This window comes from Diplotaxodon limnothrissa, linkage group LG17 (genome assembly GCF_057381915.1).
Source record: "Diplotaxodon limnothrissa isolate DT_005_m linkage group LG17, D_limnothrissa_male_GT1.1, whole genome shotgun sequence".
Classification (NCBI taxonomy): domain Eukaryota; kingdom Metazoa; phylum Chordata; class Actinopteri; order Cichliformes; family Cichlidae; genus Diplotaxodon; species Diplotaxodon limnothrissa.
In genome coordinates this window covers 16174351-16185798 of record NC_140612.1, presented here as the reverse complement: position 1 = coordinate 16185798, position 11448 = coordinate 16174351, and the positions used below count along the sequence as shown (strand labels likewise).

The 11448-nt window shown below is 40.0% G+C and overlaps 1 protein-coding gene across 1 annotated transcript; it reads right to left on the bottom strand.

Moving 5' to 3' along the window:
• Positions 1-600: 600 nt before the first annotated feature.
• serpinc1 (serpin peptidase inhibitor, clade C (antithrombin), member 1) lies at positions 601-10587 on the bottom strand. The gene is made up of 8 exons (XM_085375901.1): positions 10517-10587; positions 8231-8591; positions 5471-5686; positions 4666-4803; positions 3577-3795; positions 2822-2996; positions 2156-2220; positions 601-1569 (listed from the first exon to the last, which is right to left on the bottom strand). Exons 2-8 carry the CDS (start codon positions 8588-8590, stop codon positions 1393-1395), a joined length of 1350 nt encoding a protein of 449 aa, XP_085232027.1. The 5' UTR covers position 8591; positions 10517-10587; the 3' UTR covers positions 601-1392.
• Between the last annotated feature and the right edge of the window lie 861 nt (positions 10588-11448).

Below are 11448 nucleotides of genomic sequence, written 5' to 3'. Positions count from 1 at the left end.
TGCAGAAAATAAGTCAAAGTAAACAAATTTTAGATAGTAAATTAACTTTTAATACTGTACTTTTTTTTTCTTGAAGAGGAAGTACTTAAGTTCTGTAGTAGATGAACCTGAAAGGTTTTATGTGAACATCTTTTATGTTGCATGTCTATTGCTAAATCATGTTGGTGGAGGGTGTGGGAGGGTGGGGGGATGTGAGGCCAAAGGTCAGTTAGTTTAGATAAATGTGAAGATGCTTACTTTCACTATGACCACTAGATCACTCACAGGTTGCATCTCCTTCAAAGGAAATAAAGCACTTTAAGTGACAAATGCCACCGACTCGCCTCTGTCTCCAGCAGCATTCACAAACGTGCGCGTGTGAACGTGACACACACATCTGGAATTCAGCACTACTCTCTCACCTGTTTTCCATGAACATGTTTAGAAGTGCCTCAAACTGAATACTGCAACTACTCCTACTACTACTAAAAATAAAAAAAATGTATAAAAATAAAAAAAAGTTTGTTGTTATTGCAGCAAAACGCTCAGAATTAAAGTATTTTAATGCGTTAAGATTTTCTGCTCTTTAATATTTTAAGTTATTGGATGTAAATCCTCTCGTTTCTTGGCACTCTGTCAGGTGTGGATGGGTTTTTTTTTTTTCCAGTCCTTGTGGAGAATCTGGATGGTTTTCAGTAAGCTGAGTTCGGGCTGACAGGGCAGATGCTTCTTGTCCTTCATGTGGTCTCTTTTCATGTTCAGTTCTTTTTCATCTGAAGCCACGGTGAGTATCTCAAGGCAGAGATATTCAACAACACTGTTATTTCATTTGTTTTGCATTTATTTACTTAAATCATTTACTGTGGAAACACTTTTGAAAGCTGCATCTTTTCTAAGTCACCCTGATCGCTGATTTGAGACCGGGAAGAGGAGACATGAACCCATCGTCAGGGGTGATCAGCTAGTGGATTCCCGGCGCCGGTCCCAAGCTTGGATAAATCTAACTGCTGTGACGTGTTGTTGGGAAATGAGGGAGAAGCACCAAGGCACCATACACCAGCGGGCTGGCCTGGGAACGCCTTGGTGTTCCCCCGGACAAGCTGGAGGAAGTGGCTGATGAGAGGGAGGACTGTGCTTCTCTGCTTAGGCTGCTGCCACCGCAGATGGATGGATGGAATTAAATGAAATGAAGTTGAAGTACAGAACAAACGTCTAAAACTTTGGCTAAAAATCAAAAACCCCACTCTTGAGTGTGTAGTGTATAATGTTGTAAAATGAAGTTTGCATTAGCTCCACATCATACAGCACAGTGCCGAATTGTTATGCAGTATATTTACATTTTGAAATATTTATTACTATATTTTTACGATTTGCGGCTTTTAACAAAGCAGTGATCGCTTCATGTGTAGGGTTTTATTGGTTGCAGGGATCAGCCACACGGCCGGTGAATAGCAGTGTGTTGATGATGGACTCTCTGATGAGCAGCAGAAACGGCCGGTCGGCTGTAAAAACCTCCCTGTACGGATTGAAGGAGCGTCCAACGGCCACCACAGCGGTGGCTGCTGCCGCCTCACTGCCCTCCTCATTCACCTGCAACAGCACACACAGTTGCTTATTAACTCAAATTAAAACCTGTGTCTGAGAGATGAACTCGTATAAATGCATCTCTCTGAATTTATATCAACTGTCAGGATACCAATATGGATTTAGATGTTTATGTTTTAATACCAAACGAAATGATATACAAAAAAAGGCCCAAAATAACATTTAAGGCAAAAGCATTTTTTCCAAAAAAGGTCTGGAAATTCAAGACAAATCGTTAAAAAAAATAAAATAAAAAAAACATTTAAAATGGAAACACTACCACTCAAATGTGGTCTTTCATTACAGAAGCACCCCTCACCCCTTAGTCCTGATCATAGTATGTAGAAATGTATGTAGCCATCACCCACCAGTTTGTCATGTTTTTTACCATCTCAGGACTGAAATAACCAAGAAAACCTGCAAGCTCATAGGAAAACAATTTCTTTTTATACTTCTGCATTGGCTTTGCTTCTCAGACCTGGAAGCTACGCTGATCATTCGAATACAGTCAATGGTCCCGACCCACACTTGGAAAAAAGGACTTGTATAATGTAAAACATGCTCTAAGTGATGTAGATAGTATTTGACTGACCTCCAGGAAAGCTTTATGGAAGGCATCTGAGATGTAGAGCCCAAAGTTGCTATCCTCCAGCATCCCTGAAACACAGAAGGAATTTTGTGGTTTTTCTTAACTGTTCATTTATAACTGCCATAATCAAAACCAACAACAGGTCAAGTTGACTTTTTCTGCTTCCCTTCTATATTCAGAATAAAAACGCAGACCACTTAATAGAAGCCATGAAAACACACCATGCTGCAGGGTCTCCTCCATTTATGTTTGCATCAAAACCTGATTTAAATGACATGAATCTTCAGTAAATAATATAATTTGGTCTTTGGAGAGAGTCTTCCTTTCGTCTTGATGCATGCTCAATCATCCAGGTAAGTAAATCCCCCAAAGTTGATTGTGTTCATCTGGACGTAGCGTTTTCAGTGGGAGAAATGTTTCGTCACTCATCCAAGTGACTTCTTGAGTCTCCGCTGACTGCAGGTTTCCCCAAATTCCAAACATGTTCAGACTGTTAAATGTTTGGACCAAATGTATCATGTTTGACCAGATTGACCAAATATAATTGAATAACATGTATAACAATTATATTTGATTATGTAATGGTATAATCAAAAATAATACTCAAATTCACTTTTAATTCAGTTGATGTGGACTTTGGACTGAGATCCAAAGTTCAGGTTTAAGTACCTGGCAGGCTGGCCTTGTCAGAGCTGAACAGGTCAGTCAATCCCATTTCCTTAAGCTTCTCCTTCAAGCTGAAGCTGTGCTCCACTTTAAAGCGAGGGACCTCAACAGAGACAGTTGTTTCCTTCATCTGATCCAACCAACTGTTCAGTTTTGCCAGGTCCAGACTCTCCTCCACCTCAACAAACAAGTACACATAGCACAGAGGTGAAGTACAACAGCAATGAAATATGCACCAGTCAACATTTGACTCTTAAATTACTACATATCTTTAAAAAGGCATTTTTTCTGTAGCTCAAAAATAAAGAAAAAGTAGCAGGACAAAAGACCAAAAGTTTTTATTTGTTACTTACATTCTGAATTTCTGCTTAATGTAATAATGATTCCTTTTTAATTAGTATTATGGCCACTTTAAGTGTGAAATAACTAGTAGGAGTAGCAGGGGCCCTAGTTCAATTCTGACCTGAGGCCACTAATTGTGTGTCTTTCCCCATTTGCTTTCTCCCTGCTTTCCTATGTGTCTTCACTGTACTATTCAATGAAGGCAAAAGAGCCCAAAAGTTTTGTTAAAAACAATAATAAGCAGCATCAGTGTAGGTCTGATAGCAATTATAATTATCTTATCATTTTGAAACTGCTCTTTTCCATGTTGTGTGAAAGGGACAGAAAATGTTATGGTTGTATTTTTCTAAGTCGTTTATAACTGAAACATAATTATAAACAGTAGACAAGATGAGCTGAAAACACAGACGGGTTACCTGACTGAGTGTGGTGTCTCTGCTTGGCAGGATGATCACCATGGTGATGTCGTCTCCACGATATGGCATCTCCAGCAGCTGCACATGATCATCAGGGAAATACTTGTACCTGAACTTGGTCTGCTGGTACATCATGTTGACGGAGCAGGTGCGACTCTCACTGACATGGAAGTCTGTGTTGAACACCTGGTCTTTATCAAACTTGTGCTTCCACTGACCCTAAAAGGCAGAAAGTGTGCTCACTTTCTTATATTATACAAGCTCCCTGTTGGCTCACTCCAAGTCTGACAATTCTGACGTTCCCACCTGACCCCTGACCCATGTTTAATGAATGCATATCCCTTGATACTGATACTGAGACTTTAGAGAAAGCAATTATGCTGTGTGTTTCCCTCCATACCATCACCCCCAACCATTTACCATTCTGTGCCTGTAGCTGAAAATGTATTTGGCTGTACTGAAAACATTAGGAGGGTTCAAAAACCACTTAAAAGGCTTCGTAATTTCACTAAATCAAATAAAGTACATGTCCAAAAAGAAAAAGCTGGTTCATAGACTGAACTGGAGCGTGCCTTATCCTCACTACATGAAATTTACTCACTGAGACATAAGCAGACTCAAGAAAGTGGAAGCTATAACGCGCTCATCAACCACTAATCCAAGCACTGCACCAATGTGTTGCCCAGAGATTAAATTCCTGTTATTTTACATCTTTAAAAACCTTATTTCAATCTCAGATCTTAATCTTAAAATACAAAGTTTCAATGGGTGAGGTGTTTTAGAGTGAGAAAAAAATGTAATATGGATTTTAGGAAATGCAGCGATATTTCCATTAGAATTCCATGTTTTGAGATGATGGTCCTGACTAACATATAAATATTCCCTTCTGGTTACTTTCTATAAGGATATTAGTGTAAAAACAAGGAAGAACTTTTTACATTTTGATCAAATTGCAGCATTCGTATAGCACCAAATCACAATGACAGCTGCCTCAAGGCACTTTACAGGTACAAACCCTGCAATAATGATGTATGGAGCATGCAGACAAAAATAATTTAGTTTGAGCTGCAGTATTTGGTATTCAAGTACCTTAAAGTAGATGGTGTTCACAAGCACCAGGACTGTGGTGGGATCCAGGGACCCAGCTGGCAGCGTGTCCTGTATTCGGTTCTCTGTCTTGTTGGAAATCCAGTTATTGATGGTGACCCGGGCGTTCTCTGGGTTCTCCTACACCACAGACACAAGGTTATCAGTATAACTGGTGTAAGACAGATCAATGCCCTTTTGTGAATAATGCTAAATTTGCAATCTCAGCCTCCCTAGAGATTTAAGGAAAATGGGATTTTAATGTTAACTATTTAAAGGTGCAGTATACCTTAAACTGAGCGAGGCAGTTTCTGTTTCACACCACTCCCAATCCTAATCAGTACAAAGTTTTTTTCTAAGCCTGACTTTCCTGAATTTTAAAGTATCCAGATGTTCAAACTAAATAGTTCACATATATACTATATATTGATACAATATAAAGGTCCACCCACTATCTTTATAAGCTTACAGTGTGAATACATTTGCTACACTGGGGGATCCAGGCTTCCAGGCTTGCTGGTTCATTTAATCATCTCATCAGTATAAACTGTTTGTATTTGTGTGACTGGCTTTCTGGAAACTCGACAGCTGTCGTAAGTCGGTGTGGTTGAAGTCAAACCTCAAAGCGTTTGACCTCTCAAAAATAAACCTGAAGAAAAGACAAAGGCCATAACGACCAACCACTCTACTCTGGGCTATTGTAGGATGTCGATTCTTTGACTATTATTATTATTCATATTTGGCAGCATCATAAATTCTAGGCTCCAGAGTTCAAAGTTGTCTCAAATTGAGTTCTTTTCCTTTTTACCTTGAAGTTGAGAGGCAGCAGTTTGGCTCCGTACACTGTCTCGCTAATGTTCTGGTATGTCTCGTTGAAGGTTAATGATTTGTCTCCAAACAGTCGGTTGGCAGATATTAGTTCAGTGGTTTCATCCTTCTTTCTGTACAGACGGCAGTTGAGTTTGGCAAAGAAGAAATGGACCTGATCCGATGTCTTTTCTTTGATGGTATCAAACTCAAATACCTGCAGAAAATCAAAAGTTTATTTTGAGCTACAAAATTGGGATAGCTGTGGCTCTGGGGGTAGAGGGAGTTATAATAATGGATTGCATTTATATAGCGCTTTTCAGGACCCCTCAAAGCGCTTAACAATACCACTATTCATTCACTCTCACATTCACACACTGGTGAAGGCAAGCTACAGTTGTAGCCACAGCTGCCCTGGGGCAGACTGACAGAGGCGAGGCTGCCATATCGCGCCATCGGCCCCTCTGGCCACCACCAGTAGGCGGTAGGTGAAGTGTCTTGCCCAAGGACACAACGACCGAGACTGTCCGAGCCGGGGCTCGAACCAGCAACCTTGCGATTACAAGACAAACACCCAACTCTTGAGCCACGATCGCCCCGTTTCTTGTTAGTTATCTACTAACAAGAAAGGGATTTGATCCCTGGCTCCTCCAGCCTGCATGGCTAAATATCCTTGGGCATGACACTGAACCTCGAGTGGCCCCCAGTGCATCCATCAGAGTGTAAGTGTGTGAATGTTGGGTTAAAAGTGCTTAGGTATAGAAAAAGGTAATTGCATGAATGTATGTGAGTGTGCACTGGGAGCATCAGAAGCCCTAGGATAAGCAGAGGCTGAGGATGAGTGTGATTACTGGGGATGAAGTCACAGTTGCAGGTCCCTGGTGTGGTTGAGCTATATAAATAAAATTTACTAACTTAACTGAAAGTTTTTCTCACAGTCTTGAGATGCTGGAGCAGCTTGTTATCCTTTTAAGAATATTCGAAAATGCATGAAAAACCCATTTTCATGTGCTTTGTGGAGTCGGAGGAGACCTTCGACTGTGTCTCATGGGATCCTGTGGGAGGTGCCACAGAAAGTCCTCATTGCTGTCAGTAAGATGGTCTTGTTCCTGATGAGTGTTGAACTTTTTCCAGCTTTGTCTTTGTCACAACTTCTGTTCATTTTTTTATGGACAGAACTTCTAAGTATTACCAAATGGTGAAAGGCTTTGGCGGTCTCAGAATATAGTCTCTGGCTTTCAGGATTGACGTAGATATATTACACCTCCCATGTCTTAGGGCACGATTCTCAGCTGGAAAAGGGTGAAACTCTCACTCCAGATCAGGAACAAATTGCCACCTCAAGTATCTAAGCAAGTATCTTTCGGGTCTTGTTCAAAAGTGAGTGGAGAGGGGAGATTGGGGATGGTTTGTGGCTGCTTCTGCACTGATGCTGAAGCTGTACAGGTATGTTGTGGTGTGTGAGAGTAAAAGCGATTTACGTCCCCATCCTCATCTATGGTAATGAGCTCTGGATAGTGACTGAAAGAATGAGATCATGGATACAAACTGCCAAAATTAGTTTTCTCTGAAGATTGGCTGGCCTTTCTCTTATAGTTCAGAAAGTTTGGAGGGACTCCGAGTACAGCTGCTATTCTCCCACATTAAAAGGAGCTAGGTGAGAATTATCTAAAATTCAGAGACACACTCCAATGAATAGGGGAACTGAGGGGTATCTTGCCCAAGGACACTTCAACACGTGGACTGTAGAATAAAGGACTGATTCACCGACGTTCCGATTGATAGACAACCCACCTGAACCACTCCAAACAGACACTGCTATCACTGGTAAGATTTTAGTTTCTATTCAAAAACTGAATTCAGGCAAATATAGCGGCTCACTGAATGTGTGAGTCTGTCTGCTGCAAAGATTTCTGCTGTTTTGACTGCGTGAAACATATTGCTTCAGTCCTGTGTAAAAATGGACAGACTAACTTTCAAAACTAAAACAGGTGAAGACAGAATTATTAGTCACCCTACGAAAATGTAATTTTAAAAAAAAGTATTTCCCAAGTGTGCTTTTAACAGAGCAGATGATAGCATTTCCAACATACTAGTTTCCTTCAGAAAGCATAAATTGTTTCTATTTGCACACAATAACATCATTATCATGATGTTATCATGATCATCATCATATTGCAATGCTAAAAGTCAAACGTGTATCTTTTTTTGCTGGATAGCAGCCTGCAGTTCTTCACCAGGAGCGACGTATGTTTGGGTTGTTGTTGTTGCGTTGGAAGGCAATGCAATGACTGAGACCCAGTTTTGATATGGATTCTTTGACGTTTTCTGTCAAAATCTTCATATATCCTTTCTTCATAATTGCCCCCATCTAAATGAGATTCCCAGTTCAAAACAGAGAGAAGCATTCCCACAGCATAACACTCCCACTACTGTGCAGATGGTGTTCTTAGATTAAAGTTATGTTTTGATTTATGATTTATTTGAAATGCTTTATTTAAAAGCTCTGTTTTAGCACGCTGATCATTTTAATTCACATAAAGCTGGATGTTAAGACCTACCAATACTGGTAAATTTTGTTTTTTTCTGAAATTATTTTAATATTGTGTGCAAACAGAAATGATTTATGATTCAAAATGCTATATTGAAAATCCCTTTGTCTGTTAAAAAAGCACTTGGGAAAATTTTGACAAAAGCTTTGGGTTGGGGGTGCGGTTGTCTTCATCTACAACTAAAGGATCACAATGATGCAGCATTTCACCTTCATGATCTGCTTCAGCGTTTCATTGCAAGCTCCGAGTTTGGTCATGGCGAATGCGGTGGAGACGCTGATGGGGGACATGAAGATGTTAGACTCGGGGCTCCTGCCAAGAGCCAGCTGTTTGTACAGTGACAGACCAAAGCGTCCATTGGCCTTTGACAGTTCCCATACTCGGGGATTGGTGAAGTTAGGGACTGCCTCAGGCTCCAGCGATGGTCCGTCAGAGAACTCAGGGCTGCGATAGACACAGTATGGCTCCAGAGAGAGGTCCTTGGGTTTGGCAGAGCAGATGTCTATAGCGATGGCAACAGAGAGGAATGGCAGGAACACCAGAACCAACAGGCAATCGGCAAACCTCATCCTGGAAAAAGGACGAGCAAGAAGTGAGCTTATAATATTGCAACTCAGTCCATTTGACTTCAGTTTTCTAAGATTTTATTGGAAGTCTGCCAATTTCAAGCACAAGTTGTATTTATTACCACATACAATTGAGTGCATTTTTCATAAGTCAGAATGAAATCAACAGTAGATAACTCTCTTGAAAGAGTGTAAAACAGCTAACTGATCATACGCATAGGAATGTTTTATTTGAAGAGTTTCAGTTCGGGAAGGTTACAGATGATCTTTTTATGGCCTCTGACAGTGGGGGTCATCTCTGTGCTTGTCCTGCTAGACCTCAGTGCAGAGTTTGATACTGTTGACCATAATATTTTATCACAGAGATTAGAGCATGCTGCAGGTATTACAGGTGCTGCGTTGCAGTGGTTTGTACCATATCTATCTAATAGACTCCAATTTGTTCATGTAAATGGAGAGTCTTATTCACACACCAAGGTTAATTATGGAGTTCCACAGGGTTGAGTGCTAGGACCAATTCTGTTTACATTATACATGCTTCCCCTTAGGCAGTAACATCAAAGGCATAGCATAGCATAGCATTTTTCACTGCTATGCAGATGACAAACAACTGTATCTATCCATGAGCCCAGATAACACACACCAATTAGTTTAATTGCAAGAAAATCCTAAAGACATAAAAACCTGGATGAACTCTAATTTCCTGCTTCTAAATTAAGACAAAACCCCTAAACGTCTAACCAGTGTCTAACCAGATACTTACTTTGGATGGCATTATCTTGGCCTCCAGTAACACTCTGAGGAACCTTGGAGTTGTTTTTGACCAGGAAATGTCCTTCAATGCACATATTAAACAAATATGTAGGACTGCTTTCTTCAGTTTGCACAACATCTTTAAAATTAGAAATATCCTGTCTCAGAGTGATGCTGAAAAATTAGTTTGTGCATTTAATCCTTCTAGGCTGGACATTTGTCATTATTGTCAGGATGTCCTAAAAACTCTGTGAAAAGTCTTCGGTTGATGCATGTTGATGTTGCAGCAAGAGTCCTGACAGGGACTAGAAAGAGAGAGCATATTTCTCCCATACTGGGTTCTCTTGTTGGCTCCCTGTTAAATCCAGAATCAAATTTAAAATCCTTATCATCACATACAAGGTCTTAAATAATCATTCCCATCTTTTCTAAAAGACCTCATATTACATATAACCCCAATAGAGCATTTCACTCTCAGACTGCAGGGTTACTTGTGGTTCCTATGGGGTCTTCACCTTTGGTGCTATATAAACAAAATTTAATTGAACTGTAGTTTTGGACTCTGTGATTGGAATATAGTTTTTTGATGTACTGTATGTACATATATGGATGTATATATCAACTTTTCCATTGATCTATTATTTTGTATGTCTTTTATAGAATGAACATACACTATTAGAATAACAACAAGACAAATAGAAGAGTTCCTTCCATCTTTGTCATCTTCAACTGCTCATTTGTACAAAGCCGGATCTTCTATCCACCGTCAGCTCTTTTAGACAAACTTTCCAAACACTGCTAGCACAGAGACAAAACGCAATCTAAGAGAGAACTAAAATAACCCCAAAGCCAATAAACTAACACAAAACACCAGGAACATGTGGAGCATTAACTTTGCTAAAAACAGCAGCCAGGATCAACAAAAATACAATATACTCTTTAAACATCAATACTGAATACAAGGATAGCATAAAGTCACAAGTGTGTAAAGTTCAAAACAACCAGAAACATTTTCCCTATCATCGATCGATCATCAACATTTTTAAAATGAGACATTTCCTTCACTAAAGCATGTTTGCTGTGTGGCATCACAAACACGATATTCTACTCTAGTCTACCATATGCATATTTCACTGTTATAGCAGAAAAAGAATAAAATTAAAGATTGGGTCTTACTTGACCAGGTAGAGCCGTGAGTGTTCACACAGGCAGATTTGTGCGGTTTGAGCTGAACTCAGGTCAGTGTCCTGCAGAGCACACAAACAACAAATCAACCTTTGAGACATTGATCCACTGTTAGTCAGAACAATCTGCAGCCATCAACAGAAAGACGCATTCGCCCACACAATGACGACTGGAGCAGTCATCCCACAACAAAACATCCTTAGAAAAACAAATTCTTTACCACTACTGGAACAAAATGTCTTCTTATGATCACAAATCACATATTTAAATATTCGATTTTATGAAATATTTTAAGAAACAATTCTTGGAAAATGTTACATTTGAATTAAAACAGGTTTGACATGGTGAGTCACCTCAGTTCATCCTGTCTGATAAACGATCTTTAAACTCAACTCCACAATCTCTTTGAAACAGCCTTCTTCTCCAAATACTTTGGGACTCTTTTAGTCTTTACCTTAACAGGAAAGCTGTGAGAGAGAGAGCAGGAGGACAACACAACAAAAGGCAACACAGGGCAGATTTAAACCCGGGCCACTTCGACAGCAAATGGGCCAACTGCTCAACCTGGTGAGTTAAACCATGGCCCCAAACCCGATTACTTCTGACTGTCTGTATGTGAAAACGGATTTCAACAGCAGGTGGTTGGACAGTCGGTGTTCAAGGTCAGAGCTGTGTACTATGAAAAGGCCATGTTAGGGATGTCCTCTGAGCTTCAAGGATTACTTGTAAAAACATTGGCTCTCATTTCCTGTTGTGGGTGTCATTTACGAACAGTTCATAGGCACAAATGTCCGCATAAATTATGCATACAAACATTTCATGGAAAAATCAGTTATTAATCTGTTATATTTTCATACCTGGATTCATTTGAACTTAGCAAAGAAATCAGCAGCCTGGCTGCCTTAGAAATCTATACACAAGCC

What these genes read in the sequence shown, in the direction of transcription:
- serpinc1 (XM_085375901.1), bottom strand. Translation starts at nt 8,590, where the DNA reads ATGAGGTTTGCCGATTGCCTGTTGGTTCTGGTGTTCCTGCCATTCCTC. An exon ending in TGCTGCCTCTCAACTTCAAG is followed by an intron (nt 4,804 to 5,470) that starts GTAAAAAGGAAA and finishes TCTGTGGTGTAG; the next exon opens with GAGAACCCAGAGAACGCCCG. An exon ending in TGACAAGGCCAGCCTGCCAG is followed by an intron (nt 2,221 to 2,821) that starts GTACTTAAACCT and finishes TCTGTGTTTCAG; the next exon opens with GGATGCTGGAGGATAGCAAC.